At 47.6% G+C, this 17,181-nt stretch overlaps 1 protein-coding gene across 4 annotated transcripts in view; it reads left to right on the forward strand.

Moving 5' to 3' along the window:
• Positions 1-17,181, forward strand: part of LRRC8C (leucine rich repeat containing 8 VRAC subunit C) — a 68,328-nt gene that overhangs the window by 22,720 nt on the left and 28,427 nt on the right. For 2 of the 4 annotated variants that reach the window (XM_031457538.2, XM_031457539.2), the window contains one exon: positions 13,890-14,031. In XM_031457538.2, the coding sequence (XP_031313398.1) occupies positions 13,894-14,031 (138 nt within the window). In that variant the 5' untranslated portion in view covers positions 13,890-13,893. Of the gene's footprint in view, positions 1-6,795; positions 6,941-8,727; positions 8,843-13,889; positions 14,032-17,181 lie in introns of those variants that run through there. The other 2 variants (XM_064488675.1, XM_064488676.1) reach the window with 2 other exon arrangements.

Below are 17,181 nucleotides of genomic sequence, written 5' to 3' on the forward strand. Positions count from 1 at the left end.
CTGTTCTGTAAAGAATTGTTCTTTGTGTGATACCTCAGGCTAGAACTGACGGCCCCAAACCCAAGGCAGTCTTGTTCTCCATAGTAACCTCCCTGTCACACTTGCCAGGCCTGACTGTCAGCTCTGTTGATGCGTCCTGTGCCCTGCCTCGTGCAGCAGCTGGCGTTTGCCAGAACCCCCTCTCCTGCACTTCCCAGCAGCCCTGAGAAGGGAGCTACCGTCCTTGCCCCCACCTTAAAGATGAGGGAACAGACGGTCAAGCAGCCTGCTCGTGGCCGCCCGGCGGCGGCAGAGCCAGGATTCAGACCCGGGCGCTTCAGGGCTGTGCCCTGAACACTTCGGTACTAGAGGAATCCTCCGGGGCCCCAGGGCCTCGTCGTCACGAGTGACCCTTCTTGCCTTCGTCACCAGGGACGTAACTCCTCCGAAGAAGCAGAGGCTGGGCGTGGGAAACGTAACCTAGTCCTTACGTTTTCCTTTCCTTTTTCTTTTTTCTATAGTAAAACCAGAGCTGTAGACTGAGTGAAGGTTCTGTACCACGTGGGGGAAAACAAGTGGGTGAAAACCGCACGCGAAGCTGAACTGCTACTGTTCACGTGACATCTGGCCCCTGCAGACTCCGTGCCTTCCCCCTCTCTAATTCTGCGAAGTGCAGGGAGAGGACGGTGCAGGCTGCTCACTAGACCAGCTCAGTCTTTATCGCTGCGCTTCCACGCCCTTGTATACCGTCTTCCTTTTTCCGTTTACATGTTTTTTGCCTGTTGCCATGGTAACGCTCATTCCAGGATGTGGGCGATCTTAGTGCCCAAGAAGCTTTTCCTAATGTTGAACCCGTGCTTTCACTTCCACATTTTATCTCAGTGTGACTAGGGCAACCCAAATAATTTCGTTTTCTCTTTGAAGCTGATACCTTTTAAAGCTGCTGTGCCCTCATGCTGACTCACTCACGTTCTTCCAGTTTTTTTCTAGTTTGATTCCGGCAGCTGCCTCCTTTGCACACAGGCTTTCTGCTTTTCTGTAGCCGTGATAGCTGATGTGCTGTGGGGCAGTGGTTAAGTGTTGGAGGGATACAAGTCCCACGGAGGATTAGAAAAGAGCTATGGACTTTCTCACCAGAAAAAAAAATGTCAGTTTAAGAAAAAAGGATGAATATACAATGGAGAAAGGATTGTCTCGTTAATAAATGATATTGGGAAAACTGGACAGCCACAAGCAGCAGAGTGAAACTGCAGCTCTAGCTTACACCACACACAGAAATCAATTCAACGTGAATGAAGGACCTGCACGTAAGACCTGAAACCATGGAGCGCCTCAGAGAAGGCGTGGGGGCTGAGACCACGACGTCGGCCATGGCAGAAGTTCTTGGCTATGAGACCAAAAGCAAAGGCAGCAAAAGCTGAAATAAACACGTGGGTAACATCAGACTAAAAGGCTTCCGTACAGCAAAGGAAACCATCACCAAACAGAAAAGGCAGCATGTGGAATGGGAGAAAGTACTTGCAAGTCATAAATCTGATAAGTGGCCGATAGCAAAATAATATAAAGAACTCATGCAAATCAATAGGAAAAAAGACCCCGAACAATCCATTTTTCTAAAAATGGGCAGAGGATTTAAATAGATATTTTTCCAAAGAAGACATACAAATTGCCAACAAGTCCGTGAAAACGTGCTCAGCATCACTAGTCATCAGGGAAATGCAAATGAAAACCACAATGAGATAGCACCTCACACCTGTCAGAATGGCTGTTATCAAAAAGACAAGAAATTAGTGTTGGCAAGGATGTGGAAAAATCCTTGTGCACTGTTGGTAGGAATGTAAATTGGTGTAGCCACTATAGAAGACAGTATGGCGTTTCCTCAAAAAATTAAAATTAGAACTAGAACTAAAAATAGATCCAGCAATTCCACTTGTGGGCATTTGTCCAAAGGAAACAAAAACACTAACTGGAGAAGACGTCTGCGCCCCGTGTTCACTGCAGCGTTGTGTGCAGCGGCCAAAGCACAGGAGCAGCCCATGCCCTGTGATGGGTGAGCGGATGAAGTAAGTGTGGTGTCCGTGTACAACGGTTTATTATTCAGTCATAAAAAAGAAGGAAATCCTGCCATTTTTAACAACCGGGTGCACCTTGAGGGCACTATGCTAAGTAAGTGAGAAAGAGAAAGACAAACACTGTGTGATCTCAGTTATGTGGAATCTCAGAAAAGCAAAAAACGTAACACAAAACTGACCTCATCGATACAGAGAACCCGTCGGTGGTTCCAGAGGCAGGAGGCTGGGCGTTGGTGAACCGTGTGAAGGTGGCTGAAAGGTGCAGACTTGCCATTACAAGGCCAGTGAGTTCTGGGGACACAGTGTGTAACGACGACTGTAGTGAGCAGTGCTGCACTGTCTGCTTGAAAGCGCAGGGAGAGTCGATGCTAAAGCTTCTCATCGCAAGAGGAAAATCTGTGCTCTGTTTGGTGCTGGGCATCAACCAGCCTTGCTCTGGTCATCATTGCACAACATACAACATCAGATCATGACGTCGTACAGCTGAGAGTAATACAGTGTTGCGTGCCAATTACAAAGAGAGAATGAATGGGAACATCGAATAAACAGCCTCTCTTGTACAAATTTATTTGGTTTGGGGGGTTTGGATAGCAAGTAGCAAGAGTTTGTATAGGGAGAGACTTTTCAAAAATAATCTATCCCCGTCTGTTCCAGTTCAGATTGTGGAAGTTAAGGCGCCTGTCTATGTCCGTTTCCAGCTTTGCTCCATCCCAGGGCCGTCTCGTGCTTGGTTTTGTCCGTGTCCTTCTCTGGCAGGTCTCTTGGCCGACCATCTGCAGGGGTGAGATGGCCAGTGGGCTGCTGCTTTTCTGGTGTGGGTCTGGCTCGCAGAAGCCCTTAGGGTTTGAATCCACCCAAAATCTGAGAAGCCCAGAGAAGGGGCAGCACACCTGGAGCCGCCTCGTTTGTAGGTCCATTGCCCACATATTCAACTAGAGCTTCTTTGTCTTTTATCCCCGGTGCTTGGCACATGGTGGTTGGATAAGAAATGTTGAAAGAGGGAGGGAGGAGCAAGGAAGAGAAGAGGAAGAAAGAAATGGAAGGAAGAAGGGTCTATCCGAGAAAGGAAAGGCGGGGACGAAAAGCAGACTCAAGGAGACCACCCTCTGACCAAAGACTGATTTCCTGTGAGAAGTCAGTCCCGAAGGAGGAACCCTGGACAATGCTGAGTGAGACGACGGCTCCCAGGCGGGCGCGGGTTTGGATGGTGCAAGCGAGGAGCGCAGCCTTTGGTCCTGAGAGTTACTGCCTTAGTAGAAGATTCCTGCTGTGTCCTGGCAACTTTTTGCCGTTTCAATCTAAGAACATGTAGCTTGTTGCCCTCTGGCTCTTGGAATCTGAACCAGCTCAGGCTACCCCTGCCGTTACGTCTCCAGAGATGGAAGATGTCAGGTCCAACCTTACTTGAATAAAAGAAACAACACCTTTCTAATGAGTGATGGAGGGCAAAATGATGCATCTCAAAGGGGAACCAAAACCCATCGCACTGCACACCTTTCATTCTGCCCAGAATGTTCTGCTGGCCCTGGCCTCCAGCTCTGCCCAGGCCCCTGTTCCCGCCTGTACTTCCTGTTTCATGCAGGCATTGATCCCTAAGCCCCCCATAGCTCAGGTACCTCAGCGTACTACCAGAGTACCCCAAACTCCCACTTCATCATACCTGTCACAGTTGTGATGATACGGTTGTGTGTAATTATCTAGTGTCTCTCTTTCCACCATGATGTAAGGTTCAGAAGGACAGGGGTTGTGTCTGTCTTAATCACTGGTGTGTCGACATGAGTGAGCTCAACACCGGACAGGGGAAAGCCGCTACAGTATTGCAGAAAGAATGAGTAAGGCTGCCGGGCACCTGCTGGGTGCTGGGGATACAGAGCTTTTCAGAGACGCTGCTTCCATCCGTGGAAAACTTGGTGCCTCTGGAGCCACTGTCTCTAACGACAGTGTATCCCTCTCTCAGCCTCTGGAATTGAAGACCGAGGCTGCCTCAAGACCCTGTGGCTTCTGCACCTCACTTCCCCGGATCCCGACACTTTTTGTGAACACCGAGTAGAAATGAACCAACTTATCTTTTCACCAATTTCTGCTTCTTTGCTAAGTGGACATTTATTTTGTTTTTGTAGAACCGACTTTAGTTTGTGTCTGTATAACCATCGGCAGAGCTCTGAAACGTCGGTCTGTTAAGGTTTTAACACAGGTCTTCTGAAAATAGGATTAAACGTCACAGAACAAGCACAAACAAACCAACCCACATAGCTGCCCCATAAACCACGTTTTCCCTTGGCCGAGGGCCACTTGAGGGATCATTCGCTCGTTCCTAAATCTCATTTTACTTCAGAACTCCGAAGATCTCTCAGCTTTGAGACGTTTGACTTTTAAAAGTAACTTTTTTACTTGTTTCTTCCTCACTTGTTCCTTCAAAATCTAAGTTTTAAAATACATTTCTATGACCTCCCTGCCCAATTTTTCAGTATTTGTGATTAATACTTAAAACCTTCTGGTTTAACAGCTCCTGATTGGTCTTGCTTCTTGCAGGCATCCCCAGTCCCCCTCTTCCTCCCAGTGAAGCTGTTTGGCCAAACCACTGCGGGTAACGGTGTCGCCACACAGGCTGATGCATTCCTGGGCTTCAGCATCTTGTCTTCCAGGTCTTCGAACCATTTTTAAAAACACATTTGGCAGGGCTCTGAACATCCTTGAGATACTTCTCCCAGGGAGACTCCGTCTGGCCCCAAGCCATCTTTCTTACTAATGATAGCAGGTGCAAGTGAACAGTTTCAAAGCGCGATACAGTCTGTCTATAAAGACGCACTGTTTTGGGTCTTACTCCAAGGAAGCTTATGGGCTTTACACTCTGCCGCCTATTTTCGTTTTGCTGACACAGTATTCAAGTTGGTAAGTCAGAACTCTCACACCTGGATTGCTCTTGTCACTTTGTTTTTAATGAATCGTTCGTTTGTTTGATGAATATATATTGAGCACCTCTTGTATGCCAAAGACCATTAGGTGTTGGGAGAACAGTGGAGACCGCCAATGCTCCAGAAACCACCAGTGAACGGAATGGGGTGTCCGTGAGGGGGGCAACCGCGAGAGTGCCACAGTGCCGTGCGAGCCTGCAGAGCGGGCTTTGCCTAGTCAGGGCAATCTAGGACAGCTTCCCCAAGTGAGAGGTACCGAGGCGAGCTCTGCGGGATGCACAGGCGGTGGAAGAGTGAGAGGAGGCTGAAGAGCACTCCAGTGTGGGGTTAGCTCCTCAGCGGCTGGTGCCGTTGCTGTGTCTCCTCTGGGGTGGATTTCCGACAGCTCTGCAGGCCCCCTGAGCTCTGCAGGCTTGTGACGTGTGTCACCGACCTTCACTCTTTCCTTTTTGGTTGTCGGGGGAGGGGAGGGTTTTTCTTTTTTTAATGTGTTTTTGTTTTGTTTCGTTTGTAAAGAACATATCATCTTTAGAAACATGTATTTTAATGACTTACGTTTCCCAAGCACTTTTTTTCATTTAGAGTTTTGGCACAGGTAGGTCTGAGAGGCAAGTACCTGTTGACCGCAATGTCCTAGAGTCTTCATGTAAAGAAGCTTTCCATGCCCTTCCTCAGCTTCTAGAATGTGAGATTCTGGGAGTATCGGATACCATCATGTGAGATGTTATTTAGCTTTGATGTGAGAAAACAAGAGTTGGGAGAGGGAACTCCTGTAGTGTCTAACTTGGAAAAGATGGCCCTTAAATCAATATGTTCATTTTAGAGCCAAAGCCAACACCTATTTTTCTCTTAGGCACAAAGCCTTGCATTAAATATTTTTTGGCTGGATAGACAAAAACCTAATATTCCAATTTTCCACAGCATTTATGTCAGGTTTAATATTCTGGCAGTAAAACTCTGGTCATTGATTTTCTCCTGTAGTTTTGTTTTCCTTTTTTCCTGGAGGCCGGAGGGTCTGAACTTCTTCTTTTCATCGTGGACTTCACGAGCACAGCCAACAGGAAAGACGAACCAAGAGCTCACTTCTTGAGAACAACCTTCCTGAAAAGCCCCAAAGAGATTTATGCAGCAGTTAACATTTCTCTGCTATTACCAGCCTTTCCATGGTCCCCGGTCTTAAAAGGGAGAATTTGAATGGCAGGTTTTTGTAAAGGTGTGTTTAATAAAGAGGACAGCGAAGTCGTCACATTTAACTCCATTCGTCTTTCGACGTCTCACTTTGACCACCAGCCTCTTGTCTCCTGAGGGGTGTCATTTTGCTTCCTGGTGGCTGGAAATGTGAAATTTTACCCCATTAAAAAAAAAAAAAAAAGCTTAGTGGAAAGTTTTGATAACAAATTGCTTTAGCTTCCCTGTCACGTGTTTTGTTGGCTCTGTTCCCTAAGTACCAGTGTATACATGTTTGTGAAAAAGTGTTTGTAAAACACCCAAACTTTCTGTTGGGACAGAAAAGGCAGCTTCCCCCCACAGACTCATAGGAATTCAGCTCAATAAACCATTGAGCACTTTGGGCCCCAGAGCAAGCAAATGAAATAAAAGAGGACCCCTGCCTGTTCAGACTCCTCTAAACTCCAGGGGGTAAAAAATAAGCAAAAACCTCCACTTGGAATGTTCCGGAGCGCAGGAGCCGTCCTGACTCTCCACGCGCCTCCCCTGGCCACCCCTTCCAGGGGAGAGCGGCCCTCCAGGGAGACGGCTTCCTGCGCTTGTTGTGTTGAGTTTTCTGGCCTGTGTGGTACATTCATGCTGTGCCAGCTGCCCAGAATTTCTGTGCTCTGTTGTTCAAGGGGGAAAACTGGGTTGGCGATGAACTTCAGCCCCTTCTTGTCCGCCGGGAAGGGATAAATCGTCTTCAGAACAATCACTGCAGATTTACTGCTGAACCCTAGACTCAGCTTTTGGATGGTGAGACTGGTAAGAACGGAAGCCTCATCTGCGTCCTGTTTGAATGATGTCAGGCGTCCAAGGGGAAGCACACACTCTCCTCAGGGGTTACAGTCCTGGGGGGGGGGGGCGCTGAGTGACACTGACGCTGGAAGCCTGCTGCTCCTGGTGTAAAGGAGGCGGAAGCGGTGTAAACAGAGAGGTGGCCAGGAAGCCCGGTGGACGCAGAGAGCTGGAGTCTCTTGCTCAGAGACTCTGGGTATCTCCAGGGTAACAGGAGAGGGGCGGGGTGAGTTACATTTGATGCCAACCTCCTACGGAAAAGACTATTAGATCACAGTTTAGCCGCATTTTAGAAAAGATGTCTGAGTTTAGATTTACTTGGAATATATAGACTAAACCTTAAATAATTATTAGTGTTATGTACACGTAGCTGAAGCTCTTGGACAGAAACCCCCAAAGGTCACGATCTCACCAGGGGTTACAAAGGCAGGCAGCATTCCAAACCATTACACTGCAAACAAGGCTTTAATGTTTGGCTCTGTTTTTTGTCACCTGTTCCTTAATAGGGTAATGTTCTGATAAGGGAGGCGCAAAGTGTGGCCACTGGGGACACGCTGGTGCCTAAGAGGTCGTTGTGATCCACACATTTTCCCTGTGACTAGTGACAGACCCTGTGCGTTAGAATTTCAGTGACCCTTACCTTTGAAATTATGCGTCCCCCCTGGCCCTTGTCCGCGTCTCAGACGGCTCTGCAGCGGCGGGTGTGCTGTGGATACTCACCGTCTACGGCGTGAAGCTACGTGGCGGTGGTCTCTCTCTCATTTGCTGTGTGTCAGACTGCATCAGAGGCTGACGACGTAACAGAAGTCTGGCCTCGGCTACAGAACGCTCAGCTGGGTGTGTGTGCCTGTGTGTGTGTTTCGGCCTATTTGAATTTAGCAAATGCGTCCTGAGCTTCTGCTCTAAGGTATTGTGCTATTTCCTAGAAGATACACAGATAAACAAAATACAAACCCTCTCCTCAGGGAAGTGAAAACAGCCACCCCTTTAAATGCGTCATTGGCACTGGAAACAATAATCAGTCACTTGTACAAAGAAGACCAGTCACAATTCATGCTTCAGAGGCATTTCCTTAGCTACCTTCTCCCGTCAGAGCCCAGGGGGTGGGGCGGGTGCTTGGTCGGTTTTGTTCACTTCCGTTCCCTCAGCACCTAACACAGTGCCTGACTTAGCTGACACTCTGTATTTTTAAAGTAAATTTTATTACAATGCTGTAATTATAGCAAGTATGTGAGTAAATGAAAGTAATCTGTGCTTGTGAGAGAGAAAAATCAGCTACTGATAATATGTAACAAAGTTTCAGTGACTTAAATAGAGAACAGTGGGAGCTGTTATGTAAAGCAGTGGCCTTGAGATGGATGAAGTGCAGCCATCAAAGGGGTTTCCTTTAAATATGGAAAAGGTGCAAATGAGAGAGAGGTAGCGTGTCATAGTTTGTTAACAGAGAACTAGAAGTGCCGGGTAGGTGTGATTTTTGTTCCCCACCATCCTTAGGAAAACAAGTTAAGCTCAGTTTGAACACTTTCTAAATAATGTGACTGGGCCATTAATTTAACATATGACCTAACGAAACAAAGAAATTTCCAAGGAGACAGTAGTACAGAAGCATCCACGGTGTTGCAAGTTCGGCTTGCCTCTTGCGACGACTCCTTCTGAGCCTACGGCTCTCACTTAGGGACTGTGAGCGCGTTCTAGCTTAGGGTCACCCAAATGTAGCGGTAAGAGTTTGTTTCTCATTTTGTATTTTCCATTAGGGACGTGAGAAGAGAGAGTGACATTGGAGAAATTCTGTTCGAACCGTTTGCTTCTTACTGTAGTTTGGATCCCTTGCATTCAGTGTCGTCCGGACTCTGAGCTGCGCAGAAAGAGGTGCGATCTGATTAGAAGTCACGGCTCACCGTGACGTGTCACCTAGTCTCTCCCGGCTCGAGGCTTCTCACTCGTAAAGTGAGAGTTACGGGTGGGTGACCTCCGAAAGTGCCTTTCAGGTTGTGAAAGGTTATAACCCATTTATGATTTTCTTTAAATTAAGTCCACTTCTATAGAACCATATAATTATGGTCTTCTTTAGTGGACTTTTCTAAAACTTGTTTGCCATTGGTGCCACAACTACAGAGTCAAACACACCCTAGAGTCATGCTCTCCCAAGAGAGAAGGCTGTCATTTTTACAAAATTGGAAAGTTTGGCTTTGTGTCCTGTTTTTACTTCCGTCCTCGCACTGCTGGAGGAAGAGCGATTTGTTTTATAGTTGATGTTTTGAGCACATTCTGATAACTTTATTTTGACTTGCGGAGCCGGTGGTGCTACTGGGAAAAGGCTGTAAATAAATCGGGCACTTCCGTGCTCTCCTTGTCCACCCGCCTCTCCTGGGCCCACGTCCCCGCCCTGTACCTCCCATGACGCTGCTCAGACACACACTAGGCTTTTGTAATCCTCATTTCTAAAACAAAAGGCAATCACACCCCCTCTTCATTAACATTACTAGTTATTCACTAATTTACTCAGCAAATTCTGAGTGCCTGCTATATGCCAAACATTATTGTCTAAGTACTGGGACAAGTCAACATGCAAAAAAGAATTGAAAAGGAAGTTCCTGCCATCGTGAAACATACATTCTTTTAGGGGAGACAGACAATACATTAAGGGATATAAGTATCTTTTGACAGATTGGATGTGGGGTGTAAGAGACAAGACCCAAGGGCGACTCCAAAAATGTTGGTCTTGCAACTGGAACGATGGAGTTGCCGTCAACTGAGGGGAGTCACGTGAGGGAAGGGCTTTGCCGGGAGTGGGCAGTGGGGATGGGGAGTGGAACTGGAGCTGCCTTGGGGCATGCTGAGTTTCACGTGCTAGCGGGTGTCCAGGTGGAGGCATTGTGTGGGCAGCTGGGTCCGTGAGTCTGGAAGCCAGTATGAATTTTGTTTAGGATGATGCCATTGAAAGCATTGTGACTAAATGTGATCACAGGGGAGTACTTGAGTTAGAGATGACAATTAGACCGGAGACTAGGCACTGGGCACCCTGAGGTCAGAGGTCAGGGAGGAGACAACGGAACGGCCAATGAGGAACGAAGGAGCAACACGGGAACAGGAGGCATACCTCATGGCTTGGCGTCTTGCAAGCCAAGCAGGCAATGGGCGTATTTTGCCAAATGCTGCAGACAGAGCAGGTGATGTGAGGGCCGAGAACTGACCATTAGGTTTAGCCGCATAGGTGAATAATGTAAGTGGGTTTCTTTCCTATAGAATTCATATTTCATGTGCTCAGGAATTACTGAATATTTTCATTCATTTCTGTAAGGTGCCACTCACCACATTACTGATATGATCACTACTATTGTGTGGAATTGGCCCTGGGCTCCTTGAATGGTGCGTGATTGTACTGTGTAAAGATGGTACCATTTTCCAGCTGCTGGAAGAATGTGGAACGAAGCAGCGTTAGCCCACCCACCTGATGGCCACTGGAGAACAGTGTTAGCAACCAGGCTTGAGGCACAGTAGAATATGTTTGCTATTGCTAAAGTCATGGTTGATAAGTAGAGTAGAATTTGTTCTGTGTGATTAATTCCAGAGAAGAAGATACTAAAATTCTCCTGAGAGGGGGGAAGACAGATTGTTTCAGGAAGAGCCAAATAAATGAAAGAAATAAACTCTGGGTTTGCAACTAACTGAACCAATATTCTTTACCAAAGAAATATATGATATGGTATTTTTGAGAGGTAAAGTTTTATAGATAATGGAACCATTAAAGTGACTTTTGGTAATAAGCATTTTTAATAAAAGAAATGCATGTCGATTTCTGCAAAAGGATAGAGTCAAATACATAGCATAATGTAAAAAATCATATATTTTTAATCAGATTCTCTTGATTGAATTTGCAATGCCATGGTTCCAAAGACACTATTAGGTAAGCTAAAATCTTACATAATGAGTTGGAAATTGGAGTTGGAAGAATTATAAAAATTATCATTTATTAAAAAATCTCTAAATAGAAAAAATGTTAAATATAAATGAAATTATCCTGGTTGATCTCTAGGGGAAGAAAGCTATGTAAACTCAGCAGTTTATTCAGAAGTGGCTCCTTCAACTTGAGATGACAATTCTTGAAATGGTCACAGGTCATCTGGAAGCTGCGATGGCAGTGAAAGGGGAAGCAGGTGTCAGAACCCTAATGTGCAGCGTTGAGAGGAGCTGAGTTACGAAAGAACACGCATCTCTCTTTAATTAGGCGAGTGCGGGGTCCATGCGCGCTCTCTTTAGTTGTGGAGTTTTTCAGTCACCTTCTCCTTTGCTTCCTCCCCCTGAGGAAAGCGGTGATGATACTAATGAATGTGATTTTTAAAAACAATTTGTCAACATCTGGAAGATCTGCATCCCTAAGTGACCAGTGTTGTCCAGATGACTGATGCAAATCATCACAAAATCGAGCTTGGATAAATAATCCATTCACAGCACAAGACAGACCAATGAGCTTTAACTTCAGAGAGTTTGAAAAGTTCATTGATACAGTTTTCAGTTTCCATATTGCAACTAACCACGTTAGCCTGATACGTTATCAAAAATTAACATCCACAATTATGTGAAAAGTCTGTTGAGATGCTCCTCCCTTTTCTAACTGCATATATATTTGACTCACAACGTTCAGTCGAAGCAGCGTCACCGCAGACTGAGCAGCGGATGTGAGGGCCCAGCCGTGCTCCACCAAGCCGGCGGCCAGAGGTCAGCAAGCACGTAAGACGCGCCGTTCTGCCTATTAATGGTTTTTGTCCTGGAGAATATAGTTATTTTTTTATAATATAATTTGTTAACTTACAATGGGTTTATTATTTTTAAGTGAGTTCATATATATTTTTAAATTCCTTGGTTTTAATCTCTAATGTGGTCAATATTGATAGGTGCTACCCTCATAAAAAGTACTCTTTAAGGTCTTCTCCTCACTGCATTTTAAAGCATGAAGGGATCCTGAGATCAGAAAGTTTGAGAACCACAGCTCTACCTTGGCGTTTTTTTATTCCTAAAATTGCTCTTTGCTTCAAAGAACAAGCCCAGTTCCCTCCAAGGTGTGTGGGGACTTACCACGAGGGAGACAGCCAAACCCACCACAGGACGTAGCCGGTGGCACAGGGGCCACGGCTGTCAGCACCGCCGCTGGCTGGGGTCCCCCCACATCTGACCGGGCGAGCAGTGCTCCGTGCACAAGCATCTGAGTTCATTCATTCATTTGACAGACAGGTGTTCAGGGCCTCTTGTCTGCCAGGCACTGTGGTTAAGTGGTGGGGGTGCAAAATAGAATAGTAGCTTCTGGGCAGAATGTGGACGTTTAAGCTGAGTGAGTGCCTGCCTGTGGCTGCCAGCCGGAACAACTGTGACTGGAAAGCGTCTGGGGCCGTGGAATTGTCATGATCCAGGGAGAAGAAAAAGGTCATGAAGGGCCAGGAAAGGCAAACTAGTCCGAAGTGTCAGTGATGCTGGGGATGCGCCGTTACTTATTTAGCTCAGGGGCTTGCTGCAAGGTGTGTTTTGAGAACACAGACACGCATGGCCTATAGGGCCTCCCTTCAAGAAGCCTGCGCCCGGTGGTGGTGACCGAGTGGAGTTAGGGAAGTGTGTTTCCATAGAACGAGGAAACTGTATCATGTGCTGCACAGAGTCAAGCAGGTTGGTCACAGGGAAGAGCAGCGCCAAGTGGCTGAACTTTCAACCTTGTGTTAAGGGAGGCAAATCACTGCTTCAGAAAAAGCCAGAACCAGCAGCAAGACAGAATGAGCACCTCATGGCCGTCCCCAGAGGTAACCCCCAGCGAACTCCAAGAGGAGCCGTTGGTCTCCTTGGGGCTGTTTGTCATGCAGTATCCAGTTCAGTATTAGGGAAGCGAAAATCCAGGAACAAAAAGGCTTGGGAGGGTGAGCACAGAATGCAGCCTCTGCCCTGCTCTGTCATCAGACTGAATGCCCAGGCAGGTGTGGAGGGCTAGAGACGGCGGAAGGGAGAGGAAGTGCCTTGTTGGCCCTCACTGGCCACCCTCACTCCTTGACATGAGATACGGAAAGACTGTTCCTTCTCCCGGTAGCAGGATGATTAACTTAAAATCCTCGACCATAATAAAGGCTGGGGAATGAGCAGTGAGAAGGACAAGGCAGACTAGGAAAAGGATGTGTCTCCCCCTTTTCCCAGAGCCTCAGGGACACCTATTCATTTATCTTCTGTCATTTAGGTGGAGACAGGTGTTTCCAGGGCAAACTGATTTCTCAGAGGGTAAGTCTGAAGTTCACAGTGAAATGTAAGGGGTGTAGGAAATAGAGGAAAGAAATCAAGTCAAAAGCACGAGGACCCAGAAAAGGGGGGAGAGCAAGAGAAAATGGAGTTCCCCCCCACACCCCCTCCCCCCAATGTGAGCATCCCTCTTACCAGAAAAGGACCAATGGCAAAGTCATTTGCCTTCCCCAGAGAGCAAGCAAAATGCTTTACAAATAGGGCTTAGTAAATAATTAATATAAACCAACACTGAAGTTACACTCAAAAAAAATAGTCTAAGGCAACAACCCAAGATGATAAATAGAAAAGCATTTCAAAGGACGGGTCCTGCTCTTTCTGGCGTCTTCGTGTTCTGTTTACGGGAGGGAGAGTCCGGGAAGTAATGGACGGTCATGCTCTCTCTGGTCCACTTGGGGCCGAGGGGCCTGGCTGACCGGACAAGAGGCGACAAAGGTAGTTGCTTTCTCTACGTGGGGCTCCCTCCTTCCTCAGCTGGTGGTTCTCTCAGTGGCTTGTTAAAACCCCGAGGTGCTGTGACGGCTTCTGGACTGATTTAAACCGCTGAATCCAATGGGTTGAAGCAGAATTTCAAATGCGGTTAACAGTGCAGTACGTTGTGCATAAGGATAAATCAACTCACCAGTAACCTCTCCTTCCTCAGAAACATGATTCCGGTGACAGAATTCCGGCAGTTCTCTGAGCAGCAGCCGGCCTTCCGTGTGCTGAAGCCATGGTGGGACGTGTTCACCGATTACCTGTCGGTGGCCATGCTGATGATCGGCGTATTTGGATGCACTTTGCAGGTAGGTGCCTAGACGCGTGTCAGAATGGAGCCAGGGCAAAACACTAAGCTGTTGAAACCTCTTAAGAGCTGGCTGCGCGGTTTCTAGCCGTGTGCACGACTTGCTCTTCTCTCCTCGTGTGTGGTGTGAGTGATCACGGCAGGGAGCCTGGAGCCTAATTTACTGAACTCTCCTAATACGGTAAATACGGCACCTGTAAGATTTAATGGCGCTCAAATAGCAACTGACTACAACCAAGCAGTATTTGTTGTCACTAACATCAAAGGGAGTCCCTCATCTTTCAAAGTTGGCTTTGTAGTAGAGAACAGCGTGTGTATCCACAGTGCCACTTAGACTGTTAAAATGGGACTTTTTCTTTACTTTATCGCTTATATTTCCCCCAGATGAGATTTTCTGGAAGAACTGACATTTTGATGAGATGTCACTGTCTTGCCCAGTGTTTAGTTCTGAATTAAACTGCAGCTGAAGCATACACTGGCAATCAGGCTCGGCTGCGTTACCCTGTGGTGGAGGCTCCCACGGCACTCAGCGAGCCCAGAGGGAGGGGGCAGGAGAAATGGCCATCTTAAAACGCGAGAAGTAGTCAGGAAGAGGGGGCTGGGGAGGAAGAGAGTTCCAGGAAGGGGAAAGAAAGCTGCAAGTCAGGGGTGTGAGGAAGAGCACGGCCTCCCTGGGAACTGTCGGTAGAACTGGCACACGCTGGGTGTCATTGCTGTGAGAGTTGGAGCCATGCCTGTGAGTGGAGTCACCCCCAGAGAATGTGATGAGTGAGGTGACGCCAGCAATAACTTTAAGTGAGAAAGAAGGAAAAGGGGGTGCCTCTGAAGAAGGCGGAGGAGGGGCAGCCGTAGGACGGGGGAACCAGGAGAGAGGAGGGGCTCAAGCGTGGTCAGTGACGACAGGTGGTTCCACTAACTCACGGACTGAGGAGGAAGGCGGCGACCGGCTCATTAGAAACCTTAGTCTCGGTAGATGGAGAAGTGAGCAGAAATGAAGAGCTGTGGGGTAGACGGGACTTTCAGGTAGATCAGCCAAGAGGAAGAGGAGCTGGGGAGAGGGAAACAGCTAGAAATGGTGCAGAGTAGAAATAAAGGCCTTTTTAACATTGATTTTACCACTAGTTAACACGTGGTGTTTCCTGTGTGTCAGGCCCTCTTCTGAGCACTTTGCACGTGTTTTAACCCATTTCATCCTCCTGTCAGCCCTAAGATGTCCCTGTCCTTAATCTCTGACACCAGGCTGCCTTTTATTTGTAGAGTGGAAATATTTTGCCCTCCTTCCCCCACCACCAAAAAAGAGGTTTGCCAGTGAGAAAATACAGCGTTTGAAAGACAGAAAGGACATAAATATATTCATAAATAAAAGAAATAGCTTTGAAGAACTCACTGTATACCAGGCACTATTCTAGGTGCCAAGCATTATCAATGCAGAAAGGGAGAAAGAAAGGGAGAAAGGGAGAAAGGGAGAAAGAAAGAAAGAAAGAAAGAAAGAAAGAAAGAAAGAAAGAAAGAAAGAAAGAAAGAAAGAAAGAAAGAAAGAAAGAAAGAAAGAAAGAAGGAAGGAAGGAAGGAAGGAAAGAAAGAAAGAAAGAAAGAAAGAAAGAAAGAAAGAAAGAAAGAAAGAAAGAAAGAAAGAAAGAAAAAAGAAAAAAGAAAAAAAGAAAGACAAATATCCCAGCCTTAGAATTTAAATTCTATGGGGGAAAAAATACTAGCAAAATAAGCAAAATCAGTTAGTAAATCATATATGCTAGACAGCGGTGAGGACAATGGAAAAGAAAAGAAAGCGTATGAGGCTGGTAGGAGGTCCCAGCAGGAGAGGTTGAGTCACGGTTCTCAAATCAGGTGATGGCCGCATTGGGGAGGTGACTTTTGATGAAGGCATTGAAGTTGGTGAGGGAGCAGGCCATGCAGGTGTCCAGGGAGGAGCCATCCAGGCAGAGGGAACAGCAGGAGCGAGAGACACAGCGAACAAAGCGCTCGCTCGACGCTCCCCTTCTCCAGGAGAGCTTGACGCCTGGCTTTCTCGACTTCCTCGCTCACTTTCCCTGGAGCCTGACGAAGGCCGAGTGTAACTGTGTCACTAGGTGCTGTTGCTTATGGCACAGATGCCTGCTGGTTGCCCAGCTGCGTCTGGGCTCGGGGAATGATCAACACCTGGCAGGTTGCCGCACCAGGGGGCTTCCGGACTGTGGTGACCCTTGGCACGTGGAAGATGTCTTTACAAAACAGAAACAGACGCACAAAACAAACTTATGGTTATCAAAGGGGAAAAGGAGGGGTAAATTTGGGATCTGGGAGTAACAGAAACCCACTGCTATGTATAAAATAGATAAACAACGGGGAACTGCTGGAGAACACAGGGCACTGTGCTCAGTGTCTTGTAAAGACCTATAATGGAGAAGAATCTGAGGCTATACACCTGAAACTAACACAATATTATAAATCAACTAGAGTTAAATACTCTTTTTGAAAAAGAACGACTAAGATTTTTAGGCCTGAGCAACTAGACACAGTTTGTTTTTGAGCATGTTAAGTTTGACGTAGGTTGGCTGCACAGGTGCAGATGTCAAGTAGGCAGTTGGATGTAAGACCCAGGACCTCGGGGTAGGTGCGGAAGGGTCACCCTCAGGAGTGGGAGGCGATGGACCCAGTATCCAGGCGGGCTTGCCCTTGATGTGGGTGGAGGGGTCCCTTCCGCCTGGGTGGGAGTGATGGCTGCAGGCGCTCTTCATCAGGGGCCGGAGGGTCGCCGAGGGAGACGGGAGCGCGCGCATTCCAGCTTCCGTGAAGTGGGAGGGGACGCCCCTGCCGAGAGGGCGTGAGCTGCGGGAGGCAGCGCCGCGGGGTCATCGAGGAGGAGCGCGGATGTGGGCGCGCAAGGCTGGGAAATGGTGGAAGGAGTGACGTGGCGGCGCCGGGCGGCCCTGCGTCCTCTCGCTTTACTGCTGAGCCACGGCACCGGCCTTGTCCCCGGCCCTGCTTGTCGGCAAGCCCAGGAACCGCGTCTCGCTTTGCTTGTTGCGTGGCGGGAGAGATGCAGGAACGCGATCACACCGACCGAGACCTCGCAGTCAGCTTGGAGCCGGGTGGGTGAGCGCGGGGGCGCGCCCACGAAAGCAGCTGCCACGTGTACCGTCTAGGGGATGTG

The sequence above is a fragment of the Camelus dromedarius genome, chromosome 9 (assembly GCF_036321535.1).
Source record: "Camelus dromedarius isolate mCamDro1 chromosome 9, mCamDro1.pat, whole genome shotgun sequence".
Lineage (NCBI taxonomy): Eukaryota > Metazoa > Chordata > Mammalia > Artiodactyla > Camelidae > Camelus > Camelus dromedarius.